Raw genomic sequence first — 27,712 nt, forward strand, 5'->3', positions numbered from 1 at the left:
ATGCTTATACAAAAACTTGTACATGAGCATTCATAGGAATAGTACTCATACTAGCCAAAAAGTGGACATAATCCAAGTGTTCATTAGCTGTAGTACAGATAAATAAAATGTGGTATGTTTATTGTAAAGGAACACTGTCCAACAATAAAATGGAATGAAATACTGACACTTGTCACAACATGGGCAAAAACTTAAAAACATGTTAAAGAAACCAGACAAAAATAATTTAGCTGTTTCCATTATAAATTTCAAACTCTTTTGCATCCAGTATCACATACTCAGTCTGAGTGTCTTCTGGATGGCAATCTCTTCTATGCTAAAAATCAAAAGTTCTCGTGTACAGTTGTCCGCCTTATCCCAGAAATCTCTCCAAAACAAATAGCAGCAGCATTTCATCTTCTGTTGTCAGTCTGACCTTTTCATATACCTTACTCCTCTGCACTCTTATCCTATGAGCTATTTTTATGCACTGTGATGACTTCTAAATTACGTAAAACAATTTTAAAGTGTTTAGAATTCTTTCTGTTTGAGGTGACTTCTGTTAGGATTGTATGCTAATAGGAGCCCTATGAACAGCAGGTGAAAACACTAAGTAGAACATGACAAGAGAAATCTTCCTCTTCCACACTAATAAGGCTGCAGTATCTAAGTCAACAAAATAAGCTCTATTACCTGCCACACAAAAAAAATTTCATTTTCATATTCCCAAATCCTTTATTCTAAAATCATTACTCAAATGAAGCAGATGTTTCCCAAAGATGGACACAATCTCCCACACCTCACATGCTCTTCCACAATGTGGCCTTGCCACATCTCTATTAATAAGTGGAGTCTATTTCTTCACTTCCTTAATCAAGGTAGGTTGTGTAATTAATATCACCAATAGAATACGAAAGAAGAATCCCCGCCCTTCCAAGCCAATTCCTAACACAACCCTGTAACTGGCCAGCCAACTTCGGCTTCTAACAGTCTATGGCTGGAAGTAAAAAGCCACAGAAGATTTGTGACGACTTTTACTATCCTGTGAGATACCCAAGACATGTGCAGAATCCCTAAGGCAGATGCCAAAGAGCATGTAGACAGAATGTACAGTAATGACGTCATCTTGGCAGTGGGTCATCCAATTGTAGACACCTCCAGGTTTGAGGGGATAAACTACTCAAGAGCACATCCTGAATTTCTGACTCATCATTAAGTGAACAAAATAATGTTACTGCAAGTATTGTTTCAATCATTTCTGTGTGAAGTTTTTTTTTTTTTCCTTTTATACTATGTAGGGATGAGGGGTGTTCTGTGTTGTTTTAGGGGTGTCCTCGGAGTGGAAGGGATGGTGAGGAGATTCATAATTACGATATAGCATGGTAAACTTAAGAGTCTTCCCATTTTAGGAACTAACCCTTCAATCACCATAAAATGTCATTTGTATAAGATTAGCATCATTTAAAAAGTTATCTGTTGAAAGGCTAAAAGTTAAATCAGACTTTACAAATTCAACTATTTCCATAGTTTATTTGAAAAAGGGGGAGTAAATCTACACGAGATATATATCCTCAACTAACAATAGAAATATCATCAATACGATTTCATTTACTATATACTGTTTTTTCAACAAAAAAGCTACGTAGTTTAAATTTTTTTAATTAAAATGAGTTCTACTTAAAATTTTTAAGTAAAGAAAGAAAAGGGAAAAAATCTAATGTTTGAATATATTAAGTTTCCAACATAAAATTTGATTAGGGCCTTGTTTGGTCTTCTAACTTATTACTCATTAACAGCTGGGTTATGATGTAAAAATAAAAACATTTACATAGTATTGCAATTAATTGTAATTAAAAATAAAATAGCACAATTTTTAAATAAATTATTAATTTTCTCTGAATAAGTTAGTATATAGAAATTTAATGCTAATTCTATTTTATCACATGGAAAAAGAGAGGAAACTAACACAGCACTAACCCAAGGTGACTCCACAAAAAACAAACAGGTTAAAGAGCCTATTCTTTCTGACATCCTACACAAAATAAAATAGCAGAAGACTTGAAGAACCAATCTAACAAAAACAAAAACAAATAAATAAAACAAAGAAAAAATTTCAGGCCCTCCCTGGTGGTGCAGTGGGCTAAAGCACAGCACTAAGAAGCTTAAGCCACTTCTGCATGAGTTCGATTCCCGCCTGCCCCAAAGGAGATCAACATGGTGCAGCAGACCTCTCCTGACCCGCCCGCTGCTCCCCTCAGCAGTGTACTACGTTGATCTGCCTGTTCTGCTCCCCACTCTGTCTCTGGTGAATCCTCTCAACCTCCACATCTCTGGCCTGTACCCCAGTTCTGTATGAATAAATAAATAAATCTAAAAAAAAATTTTTTCAACCTTCTAAATTCTGTATTATCAGCTATCTTTCTGTCACTATTAGCTAACTAAATCCTAAGTACCACAACGGACTAAACTGAAGAAGCAAGGCAAAATAAACAGAAGTTATAGAAGCATAGAAGGGAATGATAACATCTGTGTCAGCAAATTAAACCCCAAGCTACATTATCACTTATAATCAATCAAGCAGGAAGCTGTACAATTTTAACACTGATTTTAAATGCAGCTCAGATTCAAATGCTCAATTACATTTTCCAGGTCAGTGATTTATTATAAAGATAAGAAATTTACTGTAACACAAAACTACTTGAAACCAGAGGGAGGACCCTGGGAAGGAGGAGCCGATGCTAATCCCATTGTACAGCATGCTTGGCCATCTGCTATTGTCCCATTTCATTCTCTGAACACAGGGTTATTTTGGTGCATGCGCAGACATAGATCACTCAGAAAGCTGTATGACACAGATAGGCAGTGGTGGGCCAGACAGAGCCAAAAACTGTCCAGGGTATTTGATACTGTGCTCAGAAAACAATTTTTTAAATGAATACCTAATGTGCCCAAAGTAGTAAACTGCTTGCTGGTACCCCTCCTTTTATATTTAAATATCACTCATATATGTAATTACAAATATTTGGGAAAAATGACAGAGAGTACAGATACTCAAGACAAGGATGAAAACAGAGTCCCAAACTCCATTCCTGGTGGAATCAGTGTCTAAACCAAAGTATATCAAGTTTTTGAAGAACTACTGCATTTCTCCAGGAATATCTAAAGTTCTACCTCTTCAATATCTCACTGCAAATAAGCTCCTGAGGTGTTTGATAGAAAATCATCAGGGTCCAAGAAAAGAAAAGCTGAATTCTGTTATTTAGTTTCCTAAGTAAACTAACAGCACATCAGAGATGGGTACATACACTGAAAACTTGTTAAGAATTGGAAATAATTCTCCCAGAGATCATGTAATATAAGCTCATACTAAAAATAAAAGTAGGCATTCAGAGTTCTATCAGAAGTTTTTAAGAATTATATTAGCAAACGTTTCAAGAGCAAAGAGGAAATTTTAGGATGTAGTAGTATAGAAAGATGCATTATTCCACATTTTCATTCACACTTCTCTCTCAGCTGGGATGTTTCATCTCTTCTCCAGCAAACTTCCCTTCAGTTTTCTGACCTTACCTCCTAAGAATTCTTAGACTTCTTTCACACAAGGTCAAATATAAAACTCACAGCTTTGTGCCCACTATAAACCATTTGTGTTATAACTTCTGTAACTCTCACAACCTTGAGGCTCTGCATAGAAACAACATCTTTCGTTTTTTGTATTTAGCACAGTGCCTAGTATACAGCAGAAGGTACTATGTTGAATGAAGACAGTCTAGGTAGACTGGGAAACCCCCAAGTATTTTTACTGTACAACTACAAATGTATTTAGTAAGCAGGCAGGGAAAGAAAGGAATTATATAGAGTGATCTTTCTAATCAACTCATATTTCTAAGGAACTGGATGAAAAAGTGGGGAGCAGGAACATGCATGTAATTAATAAAGTAAAATAGGCTTAGTTACAACAACCAAAACATTCTAGAAGCAACAAAAAAGCTTTTATAATTGTTTTGATGAATATACCAACCTTAAAGGCACAATATACTTCAGAAAATGTTTCTGGGATAATGAACATCTTACCACTTACTATGAAAGTGATCATCAGTGAGTTGAAGACATAAATTGAAGGAAACAAACTAATAAAATTAAGATTAAAAAAGATGCATGCCCTCCCTGGTGGTGCAGTGATTAGAACTCAGCACTAAGAAGCTAACGCCACTTCCGTATGAATTCGATCCCCACCCCAGAGGTGACTGACATGGCACAGCAGACCTCTCCTGACCCACCAACCGCTCCCCTCAGCAGTGTACTTCATCAGCCTGCCTGTTCTGCTCCCTACTCTGTCTCTGGTGAATCCTCTCACCGCCCCTGCACCTCTGGCCTGTACCCCAGTTCTGTATGCATAAATAAATAAATCTTTAAAAAAAAATGCTCAAAGATTTAAAATAATTGGCTGAACTGAACAATGTAAAATTTAGTAAAGTACTTTCACATACACTACATCATTTAACAGAAACCCCAAGGTATGTGTTATGTCCTGCCTCCAGGTGGGGTTAGTAAGCTTCAGTGAATTGTCCAATATTGCATTTCAGCTAGAACAAAGAATAGTGTTATTAGTGATGTTCTAAACATCTCTCTTGGAATTAGATCCAGAAATTCCACTGGATAAGTCAAGAACAGAGGAAAATTAGTTCTTGTAGACAAATAACTACCACCAGTAAAATTATCCAGGGAACAATAATAACAATTGGAGTAACAAATATTTACTAGGAAATATTTACAATGGAAAATATTTACTAACAAATATTTACATAGGAAAATAAGATGTGGGAGTTGTCAAATAACAAGCTCCCAAAATCCAAAAAGCTGTTCTGTTCAAACAGAATTAGATTCCTTCAATATGGCCCCCCAAGTTAATCTCTACCAGCAAATACTGTCCATCGCCAAATTCAAGGCAAGTGGGTCAAACTGTCATTGTAATTGGACATAATTTACCAAAGCTGAATATATAATTTGCCAGAGATCTTACACAAAAAATTTAATCAGACAACTTTATCAAATGACACATCTGTCTCAGACACTGTTTCAAAGTGTATAATCAAACTTCAAAAAAAAAAAGATGGTTCTAATTTTAGGATTACGAAGTTAATAATAAATTGCAAAATAAATACAGGAAAAAATATTTTTCAATGAAGACCAGTACTGTATATGCTGAGTATTTTTCCAAGTATTTTTATTATTAATATCAAATAAAAAGAATGGGTAAAACATAGAATAAACCTTACATTTGGCAACCACGCAAATTTAAAGTAATTTGCTTTCAGATATTTAAATTATATTACATAATATTTAATGTATATATCTGTATGTTGTATGATATATATGTTATATATCATATTGATTTATGCACACACAAGCCCCTTTACTCATCTTAGTAAGAACTTTACTAAAACTATTTAAGCTGTTCACATGTTCCTACTTATTGCATCTCTCTGACTTCCCTACCTCCACAAGAAAAGATTTTTGAGTAATTTTTTGTCTAGATAGTCTCTCGCTTTAAAACAAAAGAGATATATGTTACACGACAACATAATGTTTTTTTCAGTGAATATTTTCATAATGTTTCCTCAGTTTTATTTTGTTTCAAATCCAAAAAGAGGTAACTATGAGTATTCTTACATGTCCCCGCATTCATTTAAGATTCAGATATCTGGAAAGGTATGGTTTGCATGTATTTCATTAAGTGCTTTTCAAAGTACTTGCATCATTTTATAGCATTTAATTAATTTATTGCTTAATTATAAAGTGTCTTATAAAAATAAAACCAATAAGAGTATTGGTGCTCTATAAATGTTAATTGACTTAATTAGACTGGAATGAATTGATTGCTTAAACCATAGTTTACAGGAATAGAAATTAGCATGTTTTTTGTTTTAACTAGTATTTAGCTTGCTGTTTGTTTTTACCATAGTGTCACAATGTTGTTTTTTTTCCTTTATTGAGGTAATGGTTTATAACACTATATGTGATACAGGGGTGCAGGAGCTATACCAATTTAAATACCAACCCCATTGAGTGAGAAATGAAGTTTCCGTATTTACTAACACTTGATACTGTAGATTTATTAATTTTTGTCAACATAAAGTAAAATGAAAGGTAGGGTTTCTTAATCTGGTCATATTTTACATTCCCCTAACAGGATAAACAACTTGTCACATTTATTTCCCATATGTATTTCCTCTAATGACATATATCCTATTAATATATGGGTTGAGAAGCATATAACATGTATCCTAGCCTAAAGTCTGGGGCATGCATAAACACCAAAATCAAATGTTCAACTCTGGACACAATGAATAGGAATGCTATCAAGGAAAGCTATGCTAAGAAACTTTAACTGTATTTAAGTAATTACAATTATTTACTGCATTACTGTCTCTATATGTTTTGATGTATCTTTTTAAATTAGAAATGTATGGTCAACAAGCAAGAACTTGGGAAATACAATATGGGAAATACAATACCCGTGACCTTTCTTTTGTAAGTATTCAAAGAAAGAGTACAAACATTAACAAAAATTTAAAACTTGGGATGGTAAGCTATAAGACTAGTGAAAGATAGTCTAAACAATAGGAGTTACATTCATGGGAAAGAGTAACATAGTAAATTTGAAAACTTTTATACATCAGCAAAACACAAGAAAGTTCACCAACATACATAAGGAAGGGGGATTTATAAGCAAACTATTTTTCAAAATAGTCAGTGACAAGGTTGCACTTTATAAGTTAAATGAAAACACAAAAAATAAAATACAGTGCTTAAAGTAATGGAAAGATCAGGAAAACAAGGCACAAATTACAAACTTCCCACTCCAATAAAGCGGTGCAACTAAAGTCGCTAATGACCTTCACTTACTACAGCCAAAGATCAATTCTCAATTTTCATATTGTCTAATCCATCAGCAGTATGGGGGGGGAAATTTTTTTCTTTGAAACTTTTTCACTAGATTTTTTGAGAAAAAATTCATTCAAAATAGTGATGACTTATTTTTTGAAAGAGGGGAATTTGACAAATGGCACTAACTGTACATCTGGGGGGTGGAGAAATGTCAAAAAATTCTTCAAAAAAAGAAAACTAATAAAGCAGAACAACCCTACTAAAAGTTTAACTGCATTAAGAAGCTATGATAATATTTAAATATTGATAATGACACAAAGTACATAAATGGAACACCACAGTATCTAGAAAAAGCCTTAAGCTTATGTGGTAATTCTCTCATGGCCTTTCAAATAATAATTATTTAATTGATAATACAATGATGACTTGAAAGTCACATATAAAAACAAAGTTGAATCATTACAGAAATATATAAATTTCATATAATTAATTTACATGTAAAGAGAAAAGAAAAATTTGAAGACCAGAAGATGTGTGTGAATTAACTGATACCCTTGTTAAGCATAAGAACTTTGTCATAATCTAAATATGCATAATGTTTTATGAAAAGGCACAAAAACATGTTACAGTGGTTGCATCTCTAAGGAACTGCAATGAGAAGGATGAAAAAATGAAAAACAAATAAATATAGTATAAGCAAAAATGGGGCCATGACCCTCTGTACCTAAAAAGAAAAAAAGATGAATTTAAGGGTAAGTCAAGAGAATTATTCCTCATCTATTGTCATAAATAAAAGTATTACTTCTAATCTATTATAATGTATAACTACTACCTCAAGGACACCCATTACTTAAGCTTAAAAAAAAAAAAAGGAGGAGTGTTAAGGTAACAATTATTAGTCCTAGAATACCATTTCATTCAATGTCATGAACACTAACTGCAAGACATTATTTGAGGATCTGATTTTCTTACATGTCATTTCACTTGAAGTTGCAATTTCCAAGGTCCTATCTGTGGCTAACTCTGCAGGAACTCAAGTGCACCTGCCCGCCCTGGCTAATATTGTGCATGGGTCAAGTCAGCAGAACTCAGTGCACTCTATCCTGCAAATAGCTGCAGTCCACTACTTTGTTTCAAGTAGAAGCTACAAGAAGCCCCAGGCCGGGTACAAACATGCACCCCACCTTCTGCATAGGGCACATTTCCTGGGTACATTTCCTGTTTTTCCCTGCATGCACAGACCCTACATATATCCACAGGTAGTCCTAATAAACAGACTTCGGACTCCAGACCCCAGGCTCCTGCTTCACTTTCTTGTGTCTCCGAGTCTCCTTCATTCAGGCAAACTCCTTCATTTGGGTGAGTGTAGTGGTCAGTTCACCCTACCCCTTGGTGAGTTAGCAACACTCTCTACATTAAATGAGTATTTGCCCTACTTTTATTTATTCCAGCATTTAACTCTTACCAACAATGATTAAGATAAAAAATGAAAAATTCTCCCTTCCCTTGACACATGCACATTATATACTGATTGTAACAGCATACTTTGCTATTCAAAATTCTAGTCTTATGAATCACACAGATGGAGCTGCAGCCATTCCAAGTCTGTATTTTACACAAATTCATGTCATTATAGTTCCATTGCAAGACAGAAGTAGAATGTCAATGCAAGTACTTTGGCAATTTACACTATTTCAGAAATAGCATAGGAAATTCTAGTGACGATCCTAACAGAATTTACTGTTAAAAAGTTTTAACTGAAGTGCACAGCAGTTTCAACTAATAAAAGACTGCAACAAAAATTACAATCATTAACTGCTAAAATATACTCAGAGGAAACCAAAAGGAACTTTTGACAGGTTTAACTTAGTGGTAAGATAAGAATCAGGAAGTATGCCAGATGTATAACTCAAAACACCTGCACCTTACCTTCTTCTGAAGAACATTAACCTTTCGCTCCTTCACATCCAGCATGTCCTTGAGGTCATGTATCTCTCCAGCTTGTGTCCCCTTCTCCTCAGCCATATCCTGAATTTGTTTTGTCTTCTTATTCAGCATGGTTTCTTTCTCTTCCAAACGCAATCGAAGAGCATCCACCTAAGAATGTAAAATTTTTATAATTGATTGAGAAAAAAGAAATGTAATGTAGATGTATTCATCACCAAACTGAAAAAAATCTACTACACAACTCTTTTAAGACCCTACTGCTATGCTGCCATTTTAATATCTTGCACCCCCCGTAAACAACTGCTACCTCCTTCTCCTTTGTTCCCACAGCACTGTATACTAGAACTTACTATTTTTCAGCTTACTACTGTACTTCTTCAGTAAAGAACCATTTTTGTTCACCTTTCTGTTCCAAGTAATTCTGTCTGCTGTAAAGCAGGGCCTACCCAGTGGCATAGTGGTTAAAATCTCAGCACTATCAAGCAATGACCAGCCACTGCAGCATGAGTTCGATCCCCAGCCACAGACTGATCCACATGGTGCAGCAGACCTCTCTGTCTCGCCCACTGCTCCCCTCAGAAGTATATTTCTGTAGATCCACTCCTCTTTCTGTCTTTGGTGAATCCTCTCACCCATTGCACCTCTGGCCTACACCCCAGTTCTTGTATGCATAAATAAATAAAATCTTTAAAAAACACACACACACACAACACTGCAAAGTAGCTAATATTATCCCTATTTTAAAGATGTGAAAACTGGCACACAGGAGCTAAATAATTTATACCATATTATAAAAACTGGGACTCAAAGGCTAGATATGACTACAAAAGTTATTATAACTTTTATCAAATACTAAAGGACACTAAAATAAAAGGAACAAAGACAGAAGAGATACCACTCTTCTGAACATGCCAAAGGGGTCAGAAAAGGTTTCTGAAAGAAGTAATATCTAAGTTGATTTTGAATGATGACTAGAAGTTCACCAGTTATGAAAGGGCAGGGAAAATGTCATAGTCTAGCGAGAAAAAAAAAAAATATTTAAAACCAAGAAACAGCATGGCATGTTTGCAGATATATTTGATGCTGCCAAGCAGGAAGAAGAAAGGCAAGAACCCAGTTCTTGTATGCATAAATAAATCTTTAAAAATAAATAAATAAAAATATGAATAGTCTAAGACTAGCAAAATTAGCTATGACCCAATTTTGTAAAATAAGCAATCCAGTGTATTTTCTTATTTGACCCATTCCTTCCACACCCTAACCCTACTCTCTGGCAACCAAGAATCTATTCTCTGTATCTGTGAGCTTACTTATCAGCATAATGTTTTGTTTTTATAGCTTTTGTTTTTGTTTTTTAGATTCCATATATAAAAGCAATGGTACAGTGTTTGTCCTGCCCTCAAGATGTGTTCGTGTCACAGCAAATGACAAGATTTAGGTCTTTTTCTAATGGGTGAATGATACTATGTATATTGTAATTTCTTGAAACCAGTCATCAATGAATAGTTAGATTATTTCCATGCCCTGCCTATAGTAAATGATGCTGCAATGAACACAGGGATGCATATATACTTTCAAGTTAATGTTTTCATTTTCTTTGGACAAGTAACTCAACGTGGAATTGCAGGATCATATGGTATTTGTATTATTATTTTTTTTAATGAAATTCCATACTGTTTCCCATTGTAGCTGTACCAATTCACATCCCCATCACTGTGTATGAAGGTTCCCTTTCTCTACATCCTCTCTAACACTTTTAATTTCTGCATCTCAATAGATGCATTTGAGAAAATGCAATATTCATTTATGAGAAACTCCCAACAGAGTGAGTATTGAGGAAACATTGCTCACTATAATAAAGGCAATATATGATAAGCCCACAGCTAACATTATACTCAACAGTGAAAAGCTAAAAGCTTTTCTTCTGACATCAAGAACACGACAGGATGTCCACGCTCTCACCACTTTTATTCAGCATACTATGGGGTGTCCAAGCCAGAGCAATTAGATAAGAAAAAGAATAACAGACATCCAAACTGGAATGAAAGAACTGTCAATATTTATAAATGACATTGACATATATATGTACATACATATATATGTATACTATATATATATATAGTAAAAGCCAGCAAAAAAAAATTAGAACTAATCAACTAATAAAGTTGCATGATACAAAATCAATATACAAAAATCTATTGTGTTTCTATACACTAACAATATGCTATCAGAAGGAGAAATTAAGAAAACAATCCCTTTTACAACTGATCCTTTCCAAAGGTGGCAGGTACAAGGTGGCAAAATTTTAAGTTACCATCAGTTTGCCTTGATCTTACCTATTAAAAATAGAAACACTCCATCATGCAAAGAAAAAAAAAATCCAAAAAAGTCAGACCATACTAAATACTGATTCAATCGACAAGAGAAGGCTCCCGCCGCAGAGCTAGGATCTTTGCAGAACATGAACTTCAACAACCAGGCTACTCAAGATGCCAAAGAACCCACTCACCCTTAACCACTTGGCACCAAGGCTCAGCTTAAACTGGCCTGCGTGGCTACTGATCCTATTTGATGTTAGCAGATTTGGTTCCTACTAGCTGACTCCATTACAGGGCATCAGTCATGGTGAGTCAAGGAGGCACTTGCTAATAACCCTTCTGCACAGTTAAAAAGACCAACATCTTACAAAGGATGTCAGAAATTTTTTAGATAGATAAATCACTAAATCATTTACACCTAATTTCTACAATCAAATTTGTATTTAATATAATACACACTCCATCTCTAATGTCTTAACCAATAGCCACAAGTTCAACAAAGCAACTCAAAGCAAAAATTACAGACAAAAAAAAGCACAAGCATTTAAAACTACAAATAAGTCTTAATAATAAGACATCGATAATAATCAATAACGCTAATTTCCTTCTCAGCATTAATTTCAGAAACATGAAAGGCTTTCCATCTGTGGATCAGGAATCAGAACAGCAGGAAAATATCCCTCATCTATGTGCTTCTCACTCTGATGGCACCAATGTCTCACAGAACAGTGACTGTGCTTCTTCTCCAAAAGAACCTTGCTACGTTTTTATTCAGTTAAGGGAGAAAGAAATGTGCCAGCTCTAACCAGTCATAAATACCTGCATACCATGTCAGCTATAAGACCCACAAGGAAGTGGTAACTGAAAGGTAAGAATGAAAACTCACTATAAACATGCAGGTCTTTGGTGTGAATGTAGCTAGAAATGTAGACTTTGATAAAAAAAAAAACAAAAAAACAAAAAAACAAAAAAAACACTGAGATCACAAGCATTAAGCACAGAAATGTCCAAATGCATATTCTAATTATTAAATGATCTTTTCTTTACCTCTCATTCAAAGTGTGTATACTTTTCCTTGCGAGGCAGAATTTGAATGTGCTGGTTTAGAGATCTGAGATAAAAACAACCACAAAAACCACTTTGCTATTACTAGATTAATTGCTCAAATTCTACACTGATCTTTTGGTTTGGAGTGAACTAAATTCACAGTATAATTTTGCATTAAGTCCATATTTTGCAAACCAAAAAAACACATTCAGGAAAGTCAGAGACTAGCAGGACACACAGTCATCACCCCAACACTGTTTCTGGCAGTAGAAACAAGTCCTTGTTTATTCACATCAGCTGAGCTGGTGGAACAGCATCCACCTAGTTTGCCAAGCATCAAGGGCTGTGGCAAGCAGGTTATGCCAACTTCAACAAAAACAGTAGGTTTCTCTCTCGACAAGATTTTCGTTACCAGTGAACAGGAACTGAAAACGGAGTCCTTTGCTGTTCCGCCTCTCATTTCTGATCATAAAACTACTCATTATCTCAAATGAAATGGTACAAACTTTTGAAGTTACCCTCAGTTTGCATCAACAAACATGTATCTAAATGCACATTCACAGTAACAAAGTACATGGGAACAAGGGCTGTTTCTTATCAACCTATTATTCCTCTCTTGTCTATACCAATATAATTCCCTTCAGTTGTCTTCACTGGTCCCTCTGTCATTTTCCCCTCTTTATATCTCACATTAAACAATTTTCCCTAAAGAAACCTACTCAGTTCTAAGTCTTTAACACACTAACACTATGATAGCTTTCAAGTTTTTATTTTTAATTCAAACCAGTTCTAAAAACCTGAGATTCTAACAAAACTTTTTACTTACCCTAGATAATCCATTGAATATTTAATTTACAAAGAGATTTCCTTTTTTTAAAAAACCATTTAAAGGGCTTTTAAGTTCACCTAATCTGTGCAAACATTACTGTAAGTTAAAACTGAGAGGTGAGTATATTTCTTTATGCATTTTTCCTCTATTTGGCAGTATTTCGTAATTTTTTAATTAAATAATCTAATTTAAACCCCTGATTTCAAAGCTGAGAAAATCAAAGTCCAAATGAAATGACTTGCTCAAGATCACAAAGAATAATTTCTATGACCACATTTCCCATTGTTCCCATCTAACAGGGTGGCTGAAGGAATGAATGGCAATGGGCCTCAGTGTTGACAGCATACACAAACTTTTTTAGAAGATGATTTCAACAAATGGAATTGAGATCTTTTTGAAGTGTCATACCTGACAAGAAGTTGGAGAGCTCTGAGATACATCAAAAAGGGCAGACACAAAATGATGTAAAAATTATTGTATTACTTAAAAAATAAAAATAAATAAAAAGGGCAGGGATAGAGATATACCATTCCACAACACATAGTTTATTTGTACTTAACCCCCCAAAAATAAAGGGGGGGGAACTTACAATAAAACAAAACCAGTGCTGAGATCATGTCTAGCCATTTTCCATTAAAAATTCATAGCAGATAAAGAAGATGTGGTAACATCTACACAGAATGTACCTTAATAAGCTCTACTGCACTATGCAGCCCCAGTAAAAATAGTAATATATTTGGTCTCTGTGAATCCAGTAAAGCAAGGGAGTCAGCCAACCTGCTCCTTCTACCTTGACCCCTCTAAGCCAGTACTTCCAGAACACTTCCCCACAGTGTGCCAGAACTAAGCCCAACTAAGCCTATAACCTTCTTGATGTGAACATTCTTAGAATCTCAAAAAACAGAGCATTTCTACATCAGAAGGACCCTATGGGTGACCTGCTTCAATCTCCAAAGCTTGTGTCTCTACTCTAGATCACTTTGGAGCAGGCATGTCTAGTATCTGATACTCCAGTAAAGACTAGGTGCAAGATTCTTCTCCAGAGGCTGCCCTTACTCTGCTCTTAACAGGCACAGGCAGTATTTCTTTCATATCTTAAAGTAAAATATAGATAAATAAAATGTTTTCTGTAGTTTTAGCCGTTGGCCTAATTTCAACCTCTTAGAGACTTTTCCACAGAACAGCCACTCAAATACCATCAGGCTATGGCATGAGCATTTTCTCCCCTTCAACTCTTCTGTATGATGTCATGGATTCAGACTCTGCACCTAAACGTTCGTAAATGTGTTTGTGTCCTTAAACCACAGTACCCAGAATTCAATAATTTAGGTGTTATCAATTCCTCCTCGTTTCTAGAAACTAAACAACCTAAGATTACATTTTTGATTTGGGGAAAGTTTTCTGGCAGCCACTACACAGATTTTGAAGGATTACTTAATAGACTATCTTGTTTTTTTGTTTTTTTTTTTATGCGGCCTTTTTTTCTTTTTCACATCTTGAGGAGCTATAGATTCCGATCTCCCATATATTCCTGTCTGTCAGTCTGGAAGTCATACAAAGACAAATATAAAATTAGTATGAGATGACCTGGTTTTCACATTGGATTTTACAGGTCACTATTTCCACTTAACTACCTATTGTAAATTTTTCTTAGTGCTTACCATCACTTATCATCAGGCAAATACAAATCAAAAGCACAAGATACCACTTCACATTGTGAGAATGGGCCCTATCAAAAAATCCAAAACAAGTATTGAAGAGGATGCAGAGAATCAGGAACACTTGTATGCTACTGGTGAGAACATGAACTGGTCCAGCTCCTCCCCTTTTTTTCTTTTAAAGATTTATTTATGCATAAAAGAGCTGGGGTACAGGACAGAGGTGTGGGGGTGAGAGGATGATTCACCAGAGACAGAGTGAAGAGCAGAATGGGCAGATCCACTGAGACACACTGCTGTGGGGAGCAGCCTTGTGGGTCAGCTCCCTGGCCAGGAATTCAATCAAGCTGCAGTGGCTGTGGATAGCTTCAAAGAGCTGAGATTTAACCCCTTGTGCTACCAGGGAGGCCCCTAGTCCAGCTTCTCCCTTTAAGTTCTTTCTCTGAAACTCTTTATGACTTACTGACTAAACTTTGAATGATTTTAAAATTTTAGTTTTAAGGACCCTTCCTGGTGGTGCAGCACAACACTAAGAAACTAAAGCCACCTTAGCATGAGTTCGATCCCTGCCTGCCTCGCAGAGGTGACCACATGGCAGAGGTGATCCACATGGCGTGTCAGACCTCTCCTGACCCGCCTGCTGCTGCTGTCCTCAGCAGTGTAACTCGTCGATCTACCTGTTCTGCTCCCCACTCTGTCCCTGGTGAATTCTCTCACCTCCCTGCACCTCTGGCCTGTACCCCAGTTCTGTATGCACAAATAAATAAATCTTTTTTTTTTAAAGATTTATTTATTTATTTGTGCATACAGAACTGGGGTACAGGCCAGAGGCTCAGGGGCGGTGAGAGGCTTCACCAGAGACAGAGTGGGGAGCAGAACAGGCAGATCTACGAAGTACACTGCTGAGGGGAGCAGCGGGCGGGTCAGGAGAGGTCTGGCTCGCCATGTGGTCTCCTCCGGGGAAGGCGGCAGGCGGGAAAGGCCCTCATGCGGAAGTGGCTTCAGATTCTCAGTGCTGTGCTTTAACCCGCTGCGCCACCAGGGAGGGCCATAAATAAATCTTTTTTAAAAAAAATTTTTTTTTAGTTTTAAAGTCAATAGTGTTGTTACACCTATGCCAAACTCTTCTTGCCTAACCCATACCATTACTATGAGAATCAAATAACATATCAAATCAAAGCACTTCTAAGGCATTTTTAATGTTTTAACCCATTGATTTAATTTCCCTCCAAATTTAGGTGACAGCTGCATAATTAAGTATCTAGCCTAGCTACAATGGTCTCAGGAAATGGGTATTATTACCCTCATTTACAAACAAGGAAGTGAGAAATTGAAGAGGAAAATGTAGAGAGTTGCACTTCAAGTCTACATCTGACTCCAAACCCAACATTATTAACCACTGTTACTAAATCCAGATCTATAGAGGTCAATAGATTATAAAAGATGTTTATCATCTAGAATTGATTCCAAGAGATACTATATATACACTGTTTATAGGGCCTCATTACCTGGACTTTGAACAGAAAGAAAATCAGCTATTTTCCCTTATCCCTTCTTTCTTAAAAGAATTTCGAAATTAAAAAAAAAAAAAATCCTCAGTCCATGTTCTTTTAAATATGTGCTTAACTTAACTGATTTGAGGGTTAGATCAAAGTCTAATAGAGGAAGATAAGATGAATTAGAACAAATTATAGAAAAATTGTGAGAACTTTCAAAAAGCTGGTTCAAATTGCCTTTATTGAGTTAGAAAATGAGAAAGTGTCTTTGAGAAAAGTGATCCTTGTTAAGTGTCACCAGAATGACTTAAGAAAAAACAGTAAATGCTAGTAGACATGTTACAGTTATATAATTATCATAAATACAAAAAGAAGTTAGCTTTTATACCAATAGAGTTTTTAGGACAAGACGGCTGTCTGAGCAGTTGTCCTACTAATGTATAGGGGTAATCACTGAAACTCAGTTGCTCCCACAATGGCTAAAAATAAATATAAAAACCATTCAAGAATAAACACAAATGCAGTCTTTATTCTCTACTGTAGAGAAACCAATCACAAGCCCATCTGTGTGAGACCTAGCTAATAAGAACATTATTTGAGAGGAGTACAAAGAGAAGGATGGATTGCCAATGGGGGAAAAGTCATTTATTACACTGTGACAAGCTTTTAAATGTATGTGTTATCATTAACCAACTGCATGGCTCTCTGGTTCGCACACCTGCCACCTCCATCCAAAGCTCTCACAGTAGCAAACTTGAAAGTACCATCACATCTAAGACAACAGCACCCTCTTCTGATCCTTCTGTAGTACTACAAGCAACAAGTTACTGAAAAGGAAAATTGCTAGTAAAGCTATAAATTAATAACTTTTCAGGTAACAGTTTTCAGATAACATTTGAAATTCCCTGAATAAACCTAAATTCAACTTAATAAATGTACCAAAGAGCAGTCTTCTAAATAATGAAAGGAAAACTAACTATTTAGTCTCACAACATTTTAACAGTCTATTAGCTGATCTTATGTGAAGAAACACACTAACAACACAAAAACCTGTGAGCCAGGCATCAACAACCTTAGGACACTGGCACTCATTACCATCTTATCTTACATATGTAGAAAGTAATGCATGATGAAAAATAACACTCCCAGGATTATGCACCTGGTAGTTAAGTTTGGATTCAGTGCTCACTAAGGCCAGGGCCTTTATGAGGCTGTGTGTGATGGAATGAAGGTGACATTATAATAAAGCGAAACATAATTAAAACAGAAAAAGTGGAAGTTGTACAGAAAATTACAAATATACCTAAATTGCAAATATATCTTTTAAACAAAGTTTCTTCACCTAAATAAAACACGATACTGCGTTCTAGTTTGGGTCATTTCCCCATTCCTCCTCACTTGAAGATTCTTATCTTTTGGGTCTATGAGGTTTCCATGTATTGTCTTTAAGCCCCGGTTCCTTCTGTCAAACTATGTCCTTAATAACTTATGACCTGCTTCTTTAAAAGAAAAAACCAATCCACGTTGTACACTTTTTCTTCTATAAGTTGTAATTACTTATCTATTCCTACCTAAATTCCCTATTTCACTTAGTTCTTTAAGAAATATTAAGACAATAAATTAAAAGAAAAGGCAATAAATCCAAATAATATCACTACAAATTTGACAGACCCATACTGATCTACCTAGGACTTATTTATCTAGGACTATTTAGCACATAGTCTGACCTAAAATCAAGACTGATGAATGTATCAAGATCTCTAAAAATACTAACTTTACTTTCAAACAGAATATGAAGATACATATACAACAGATTATTCTAATAATCCATAGTTCAAAATGAGATGACCCTAGAACATATCTAGATGTCAGTTTGCCGAAAGTTATTCAGAATGTCAAAGTTAAAGAACACTTGATACAAAAGCTTCACTCAGACTTCTTTTGTACAGCTATCTTTTCATTTCATAATATTAGTATAGACTTAGTGAAAGTGCAAAGTACTAGAAACACATAAAATTCACCAGCTTTAAATTTGTCAGATCTAAGAGCAAAATGAAACAAGAGTGTTATGTTTTAGTATAGTAATTGATCACACTGCTAAAGAATTAACCATGTCTCCCAAATCTAAATATAACAAAAATATGAGTAACACATAGGAAAAGGTGCCAAGGAATAAAGTGCCCACAAATCCCAGCATTCTCTTACCTCTGTCTGTAGGATGGCGGCCCTTTGTTCCTTAGCAGTCAAGGACTCCTTCAGCACTTCGATGTGCTGCTTACTGTCTGAGAACTGGTTTGTGAGTGTTTCTAGCTTTGTCTGTAGAGCTAGCAGTTCTGTGTCCTTTCTAGATAGCTCCTGCTTCACCTGACCAATCTAGAAAAGAAAATAAAATACTGTAAGGAAAAAACAAATGAAAAAACTACTTCTCACCGTGATCTTTGACAGATCTGAGTCCCAAAGTAGGAAGGTAAATGCAGGCTAAATTTTATAACAGGACATACTTTATCTTTATTTCATCACCTAATCTTGGTTAACACCATCCCCAACAACAACAACAAAAAACACAATTTAGGGCCCTCCCTGGTGGCGCAGCGGGTTAAAGCACTGCACTAAGAAGCTGAAACCACTTCCGCATGAGTTCGATTCCCGCCTGCCCCGGAGGTGACCATATGGCGTGGCAGAACTCTCCTGACCCGCCCGCTGCTCCCCTCAGCAGTGTATTTCATCGATCTGCCTGTTCTGCTCCCCACTCTGTCTCTGGTGAAGTTTCTCACCGCCCCTGCACCTCTGGCCTGTACCCCAGTTCTGTATGTACAAATAAATAAATAAATCTTTAAAAAAAAAAAAAAAACACAATTTATTCAAATAATAGGAAAATTTCAACTTTTTTTCATCCATCGTGTCTCCTAAACATTCTCTGAAATCCTTTAGAAAAATAGGGGAAAAACTCAATTATATTGGATGCCTGTCAGATAACAGAAAGATCCTGAAAACCATTGTGCTAATAAAATATCTTTCATTTTATTAAGTCAGTTCTCGTCACAACACAAAGAAAAACAGAAATCTACCAGTACTGCTACTGAAAGTTAAATTCATCACTTCTCAGCTTTTTGGCTAAGATCAATTGCAAAGGCTGCAGATGCTATATATTTATTTTTGTTTCTTATTCTTAAAGGTCTCTACAAAATACTTATCTTAAAAACTCACTTTTTATGTAACATTATAAACATGCACTTTTTAAAAATTCTATAATCTTGTTAGGGGTATTCAACTAAAAAGTGATTCCAGCTACAGAGTTACATAATGGCATACCAGCTAAATGCATCATAAACAGAATATGGCCTAAATAAAGTTCTGTAAGAATCAACATGTATATTTTGAATTTGAACTATTCCAAAGAATAATCCAAAAATCAATAGGTGCCATTCATTCTTTCTGTAGATTTCTCATCTTTAGAATATATTTCATTTCAAAAACCTCTCTTTATATGTTTTTTGTGTTTATTAGAAATCTTTTAAGCAGTATCTTATTCTAAATGTAAGCCAAGTAATAAACAAAATTCGGATTTGTTTTCACATTACTTTTAATGGCTATTAAAGGTAACTGCACTAACAGGTAGATTAATTTATTGAGAAAATAAAAGACAAGAAGTCGGTATTTTTAATACTTATAAGTACTTTTAATACTTATAAAAGGAAAAGTAACTTTTATTACTTTTTAAGTAAAATCTATCAAAAGCAATTTGAATGCTTTTAAGAACAATTTCCCACAGCTGCTACTTTCAGCCAGCAATACGGATGGACCCATGAGGTACCACACACTGAGGTCAGGGCATCTTTCATGAGAACCTTTTACCAACAAAAATACACGTTAGTATTATTCCATCCCTAACGTACAGAATGCACGAAAAACACACTGGCTCTTTGTCAACTGAAGAACTGTTTTAAAGATGATCAATTTCCTCACTATCTCTAGTCACATGATCAAAAATAAATATTAAATCTCAGTTTCCCCATCTTCTATATAATTAATTTTCAAATAATTGTATATTAACTACGAGAACTGAGAAAGAAAAAAACATATTCTAAATAGGAAGCAGTTCAGAAGCACAAATTTTCCCTTAAAGTAAGAGCATGCAGCTTTCTTACCAAGCACACCTGAGGATAAGTGTGACTCTAAGTAATTACTTCACCTCACTAAGTTTTGATTTACTAATCAAGTTATATGGGAAAAAGTAAACTAATGCTACTGTAATGTTTAAGAGATTAAATAAAATAATTTATGGTACCTACTTGTCTTGTTGCTTGACACATCAAAGAAATAAATCATAGTTAAGAAAAAATAGTTACCGATCAACATTATTTTCTAGACAATAATGCACAGTTACCATACACCAAATTAGACTCTCTCATCAAAATATAAACTCTACCTACACCATCCATATATACTATATATATACTATATTCTATCTGTAAGAGGCCCCTAAGTAGCAAACACACCAAATTAGCACAAGTTGGACTGCACTCCAAGTGCATCCCACAATTATTTTCAGAAGCACTTTTGTTTCAGAAGCACTTTTTCTGACACTTGGGTGTCAAACGTGTGCACAACCTAGAAGGCCAAGAGTGAAAAGCTACCAGTACATGTTCTGGAACCAGACCACTGACATAAAAATCAAGCGCTGTTTTCACTACTTAGAAAACTCGCTTAAATCAAATGTGTAAGTGTTAGCTACTTTGTTTTTCTAATGTTCTAAAATGGAATTTTAAGTTCTTTAGGTAGAAGACTAAAATAGATTGAAAGACTATACGTTCCCTGCTAACTCTAATTTACTAAGGAACTCAAGCTAAACACTTTTAAACATCTGTTCTAAACAAAGGAACATTTTGCAAAATCATCAAAAGGGACTTAGATAATGCCTACATATGAAGTGTAAGGCACTCAAGAATTCCAATTCAAATAAACAGCACTAGGTGATGGACCCAGACTAATACCTGGTATTCTTGAACCTAAAAGAAAAAGATACCACTATTCATTAGAAGTCTTGAACAAATATCTAGCAACAGGAAAAGAACTGAGAAAAACAAGTTTTGAAGGACCATCCACACATTACCAAAAGCAACAATATACACCAGATAAAGGGTTTCCAGAGCAGGTGAGGGCTCACTGCACACGAGTGATAGGAGTCGGTTAAAGAGCAGAGCAGGCTGGTTAGTGCTAGCATTGGGCAAAGCTGCCAACCACAGAGTGTGAAAATGTAAGCCACCCAGAAGCCAGAACTAGCAGGGTCCCACTGTGGGGTCACTGCCCACGAAGAGTAATTCTTACGGCAGAGACCTCAGCCTGGAGACCAGCCGCTCTCTTTTTCAGCTCGTCCCCTTGAGCCTCTTTCGAACTTAGTTCCTCCTTCAGTTGCTCTACCTGTCACGACATTGTTATTCTTTTTCACTTACGTGGCAGCTTTGGTCCTGGTTATCTGCTTTTGAACCAGAGCAGTAACTGGAAATAACAATAATTTTACATAACAATTAACAAATCTGTTCATCTAATTCCCTCTTCCATGGACTCTCCGTGTTTTTTCTATTTCACAGCGTTTCCTAAATGAACTGAAATTTATTAATAAGTAAGTGAGAGGCAGAGTTCATAGTCTAGAACACTTTGTTCTCAAATTTCGGTGACAAATCTAAACTAATAACATTAATTTGATACCTGAGTTTTTAAGTTCTAAAGTTTATTCAAAATTGGCAATAGTCACTGATAACTAGAAAACTATTCTACAGACTTATATGCCAGGCATGAACACCATGCAAGAAGTCAGAAATCAGAGAGAGTTATAACTGAATCACTCCTTTATAGCTTCCAGTTCTGAGAACTGTAGAACTAAAACAATTTGAACTTGATAAATGAAACTGTAAAAAGCCAATCCTCTAATGTACCCACACAGAGAATTAAACCAAATAATCTGAATTGACGAAAAGAATGTTGACTTAGTTTTCAGTGGGCTGTTGTGCCTCAGTGGGACCTCAAGCTGTATGTACACCTGAAGTTCATGTGGGAACAGGAAACCTAATCCAAGGTGGAGCAAAGGCTTTCCCTGATGGAATTGTACTTGAAGGAAAACATGACTTTATTTAAGCCATTTCAAGGGAAAAGGTAGGGAAGACACAGGGACAGGGTTCACAGTCTCAGGATTTTTACTTTTAAAATACTTCACAAGAGGTAGGGATTTTGATTATCCCCTTTACTGAGAAAAATTCATCTGGATGGAATTCTACGAAACGACCCCAAAAGTAGTGGTAGATACAAAATGTTAACCAGTGACAATACACATTAGCCTCATAATAGTAATTTTCCTTAAAGTGAAAAACTGATATAGCTACACAGTATTAGTAATTCTGACTTTAATTCTGGGAAAGTTCCATTTGAAAGAAACATGTTAGAGGTATGCTTCCCTGAAGTCTGGTAAAACAGTGTGGTATTCATCATCAGCACTAAGCAAATAGAAATATGCATTATTTTTTTTACCCCCCCCTTTAAAAATTACTGTACCATAAATCATTACCTTATTTTTCATAAATTTAGAATGGCTCCGATAGACTTCCATTTGCTTCATTTCTTCCTCTCTTTCTTCAGTGCTCAAAGCCCCATTAGATTTCAGCATCTGAATTTCTTCTTCCAAGTCTCGGAGCCCACGTTCCATAGAAGAAATTTTTGAATCCTAAGAAAAATGGAAGATTTAGTATATAAGCATTCACAAAATCTCTAAGAACCAACCCAGTTTGTAACTTTTACAACTATTAAGTTTACTACAGATAAATATGTGGCAAAAAGTTGCTAAGCAACCTTGAGATTTATGCATTGCTTCTAAAATATAACCCTGATAGCCATTTGGGTGGAAGGAAGAGAACTCCTCTCTTCTATGTGATTTTTCCTCTCTATCCTTTCTCCCAGCCCAGACCCTTTTGTCACCATATCATACATTCCCCAAATTTTTTGCTATTTGTTAACTTAAAGCAGAAGTTTTCCAAGTCTGATCCATTGAATTCTGGAAGTCCTTCCACCCTTCTGAAGAAGTGTGTATGGTCAGAACTATTTTCATAATAATGTCATGACTTTGCCTTTTTCACTATATCAACATTTGCGTTGTACTAACATTTGCACTAACATATAGTAAAGGTATAAAGCAATGGCAGCAAGCATGACAGCTAGTACCTCTGGACAACAGTCTATGTAATAGTGCACTAAACTCTACTACTAAGTATTGTTCAGTCTCAAGCACTCACAGAAAAAAAAAAAAAGAAAAACTTGAAGATTTTAATAAATCTCTACCCTTGAGTACACCTCTCTTTAAAATATTCTGTGCAAGGAACAGCTAGGCCCAAATGCTCACCGTGGAGCATGATGGCCATTGCTAGGAGCACTTGTGTGCTTCGACAAGTTGCCAGACCAGCTAGGTGCTTTACATGGTTATTCAGACTTAGTATTTGGCAGATACATTCTTAAATATGAATAAGTCTATATTTTAAGAGAAAAAGAGGGGCCCTAAGATCAAAAGGTTTGAGAATAGGTGATTTAAAGACTTTCTGGACAAACTTTTTTGGTGCAATTTAAACTATACTCAATCACTAAAAGGAAATGGAAACTACCATTGTAAAATGTTATTTTCACTAAGTCTTACCATTTCTTCTCAATCTACAAAATGAGTGAAATACTATTATTCCATGCCACTTTCCAAACCTCACACCTGAATGAATGTGTGCAGTCACTGAAATGTGCACAGTGACTAGGAAACTGATTGGATTCTCACTTACCTTCATTTCAATAACTGTTTGCAGAGCTTTTGTTTTGGCAGAATCAGAGGCATTCTCAAATCTCCGATGCATCTCCTACATAGGAAGAGCAAAACAGAGAGTAAGCACCCTCCTTTTCACTTTTTTTAAGGAGGTGAGGGGAGTGGTTATGTACAAAAGATAACTACTCCAGACTTGCAAGACCCTCTGACCTCCTTCTGTCTCCCTTTTCCTGTGGATCAGGGAACCCACAGACTACAGAGTTTAGTTCAACCACACAGGCATGGGAGGGTCTCCATCTCTGTACACACAGTATTTACAGTTAGTTACACAAATGCCAGGTAATGCAACAGCTGAAGTCACAGCACAATCCCATGTTGCAATGTGTCAATTTTCCACATGATTACAAGATACATAATCAGAACCCCAAATGATCCAAAGGGGGATTAGGAAGTTCCCTCTTTAAAAGGAGAAACGGGACCCTCCCTGTGGATTAAAGCACAACACTAAGAAGCTAAAGCCGCTTCAGCATGAGTTCAATCCCCAGCCTCGGAGGTGACCCACATGGCGCAGCAGATCTCTCCTGGCCTGCCCGCTGCTCCCCTCAGCAGTGTACTTTGTTGCTCTGCCTACTCTGCTCCCCACTCTGTCTCTGGTGAATCCTCTCACCGCCCCTGCACCTCTGGCCTGTACCCCAGTTCTGCATGCATAAATAAATCTTTAAAAAAAAAGAGAGAAAAAAGGGCATCTCTCTTCCCAAGACTTCCTACCTTTGACTATAAAGATGCCTTTTTTAACAAAACTGGCTCTTTCGGGTGCATTGCTTTCTGCCAGCTTGTACCTGTGCAAGCATTCTTTCCTCTCCTTTCCTTTTTTTTAATATAGTAAACCTACCCTTTTGGATATAACTTTGAGAGAGAGACATAAAAGCCATCATGATCAGTATGCAATGCACAAAGCCACTGAAAGCATCTGTATTGACAACATCCTTTCCACAGTACCCAACCCCAGACTAACAACCACAGCACCTATCATGAAAATCTCTTCAGTGGAGTGAACAAGACTGTTCAATAAGTTTCCTGATCAGTTTATGTTTAGAAAATGTCAGAGAAACATGGTCTTCTTCATTAATATAAATCTGTGTTGAGTTCAGGGTACAAAAGGAAGGAAGGTGACAGTATATCACAATTAGGATCTTCCAGGATCACTATGAAGTTAGCAGACCACCTCAGGCTATTTTTCTATCATATTCTGTGAGTGTCACTGAGTTAAATCAGTCAGTGCTTCCAAAATAACCAGGGACATCTCCTGAGACCCCAGAAAATATACAGAGGAATACTTTCCCTCTGAACAGTGCTTAACCATTCTGAAAGAAATAGGTAATTTCTCTATTATATCTTTTACCTAATTTATTCATTCTTGCCTGATCAAGAATAGTTTGAGAGAAAATATAACTGCAAATATCATAGTTATCATGGTTCTAATGAGCAGACAAGTGTTCAGTTATAAACACTGTTTAAACACCAATAATTTCTGAATATCCACATTCCCCATCTGGTTGCTGATACTATAGCAGAAACCAATAAAAACACACCACTACTCCTGTTACCTCTCTTCCCTCAACACCCTAAAATATTCACTGAGAAAAGTTAAACATTGTTTAAAAATGAACAATGACATAAAAATATATTAAATTTTTTAAAAGAAATATGTATGTATATGTATGTATGTGTATATATGTGTGTGTGTATATATATATAAACTTATGAATCCATCTGCATGATTAAAACCTCAAACTCTATATACACCCAAGCTAGATTCTTGCTGGTACCCCAAAACTTACTCCATCCTTCCAGTTACTCAGGTCAAACATCAGACCCATCTTACAGCCTTTCATCCTCTTTCAAGTCACAGCCAGTCAGGAAATAATTAACTCTACCTTCAGAATATGTCCAAGCACATCCTGCCACCTCCACTACTACTGCTAGGAGTGAGCCACTACCCAAAAAATACCTTTTAATCCAACAACAATCTCCTAATTAGCTCCTAATTTTCTCCCCTTCTGTCTACTCTCAAGAGCACTCAGAGTGATCCTTTGAAATTAAATTTCATCTGGCACCCCTTTGCTGAAGCCCGGTCATGGCCCCCTAAACAACTCAAAGGAGAGTCAGAGCTTTCAGTAACTGCAAGACCCCATCTCTGACCATTCTTCCTGTGGCCACTATGCTGCAGCCTCCTCCCTCCTGCTGTTCTCCCAACACGGTAGATACATTACCTAAGGCCTTTGTACCAAACGTCCCTGTTGTGTAAACTTTCTTTCCTCAGCTCATGGAGTAAGACTTCGTCTCCTTCAATACTTGGCTCACATGTTTTTCTATATTGTTAGGCTTAGTGGTTGTGGTTATACAAGGAAATGTTTTTGGAGATGCACAGTAAAACAGATGTAAAATAACAATTATACAGTATGTCATGCCATTTCTTAGTATGTCATGCCATTTCCTTTAAAAGTGGGGAAAAATCATTGAAGCATATGTGAGGAAATTGTGCTAATTAGTGTATCTAAGTGATAAGTATATTGAGATTCACTGTACTATTCTCATTACTTTTGTGAAGGTTTAAGATTTTTCACTAAAAAAAATTTTTTTTTACTGTAGTCAATTAAACCTACTCGGCTCTTGCCCCATTAGGCTGTTGCAAACAGCAGCCTTCTCCACAGGGTACACAGCTGTCTGCTAGCATGAGTCACCCTGAAAGGTCCTAGAGACTGCTCTTCCTGTGGGCACTCAACTCTTGCCTCGTGCTATCCCCACCCCAATCTTGGGCTCCAGACAACATGCAGGGTGCCTTTGGAAAGCCCCAGAGCTATGGCCAGGGTCCACACTAGCCAACTTGCCATGTCCACCCACACCAAGCCGCAGGACAAGGAATGTGTGTGACTGAGGCACCTGCAGGTCAAGTTTAAGTTTGCTCACCACTGAAATGCTGGGGCTTTACCAAGTTAATATGGACGAGTCTGAAGACATGGCACTGCATCAGCCCAGATGACCATGGGGCCAAATACCTCCTGAGTCGTGGCCTCCCTGGTAAATGATGGGCTCTGTGCTCATAAGCACCTCTGAGAGACCCCACCTAAGTTATATCAAAGAAAATCCAGTATCTGTTAAAAAAAAAAAAAAAAGTAGTGTTCTCAGAGTTGCCTACCTCATTTTAAATCAGAGAGGCTATTTACCTTTACATTACTACAGTTTTCAAATATCCTCTAGTATATAATTTGCTATGTGTATGCTGTTTATTTTCTCTTTCCCTCTTAAAAAAAAAAAAACAAAACAAATCATGCTGCACAACACCACATTCCTGGTGAATCCAAAGTGTCAGGCATACTCAGTAGTACATTGGTAAATGCTTACTGGGCAAAGAATGGAAAATGAATGAATAATGAATAACTACCAAACTCTCAAGACTTAACTAAAGAGGTCATCTTTTAACCCATTCCTACTCCTACACTGGCTTATTTCCACCTCCTTTTATCTCTCAGATGTATACTACATAGCCCTCCTTTATCACTTACTATATCATATTTGAAGTAATTTTCTTTTCTAACATACCAGACTGTGAATTCTTTAAAGGCAAAAGCTATTTTTTGTATTCCTCAGACACTGACATGTTAAGGAACATTAAAAAACATTTCTCCGGCCCTCCCTGGTGGCGCAGCGGGTTAAAGCACAACACTAAGAGGCTAAAGCCACTTCTGCATGAGTTC

General features: G+C 36.2%; 1 protein-coding gene across 15 annotated transcripts in view; it reads right to left on the reverse strand.

Moving 5' to 3' along the window:
- Nucleotides 1–27,712, reverse strand: part of ERC1 (ELKS/RAB6-interacting/CAST family member 1) — a 302,503-nt gene that overhangs the window by 201,281 nt on the left and 73,510 nt on the right. For 9 of the 15 annotated variants that reach the window (XM_004692829.2, XM_012732448.1, XM_012732449.1 and 6 more), the window contains exons 4-8: nucleotides 23,974–24,048; nucleotides 22,725–22,880; nucleotides 21,500–21,583; nucleotides 18,368–18,535; nucleotides 8,797–8,964 (exon numbers count right to left, since the gene is read on the reverse strand). In XM_004692829.2, coding sequence (XP_004692886.1) covers nucleotides 8,797–8,964; nucleotides 18,368–18,535; nucleotides 21,500–21,583; nucleotides 22,725–22,880; nucleotides 23,974–24,048 — 651 coding nt within the window. The remainder of the gene's footprint in view (nucleotides 1–8,796; nucleotides 8,965–18,367; nucleotides 18,536–21,499; nucleotides 21,584–22,724; nucleotides 22,881–23,973; nucleotides 24,049–27,712) is intronic. The other 6 variants (XM_012732452.1, XM_012732450.1, XM_004692830.2 and 3 more) reach the window with 1 other exon arrangement.

Source organism: Condylura cristata, unplaced genomic scaffold (genome assembly GCF_000260355.1).
Source record: "Condylura cristata isolate star-nosed mole 26May11 unplaced genomic scaffold, ConCri1.0 scaffold00034, whole genome shotgun sequence".
NCBI lineage: Eukaryota > Metazoa > Chordata > Mammalia > Eulipotyphla > Talpidae > Condylura > Condylura cristata.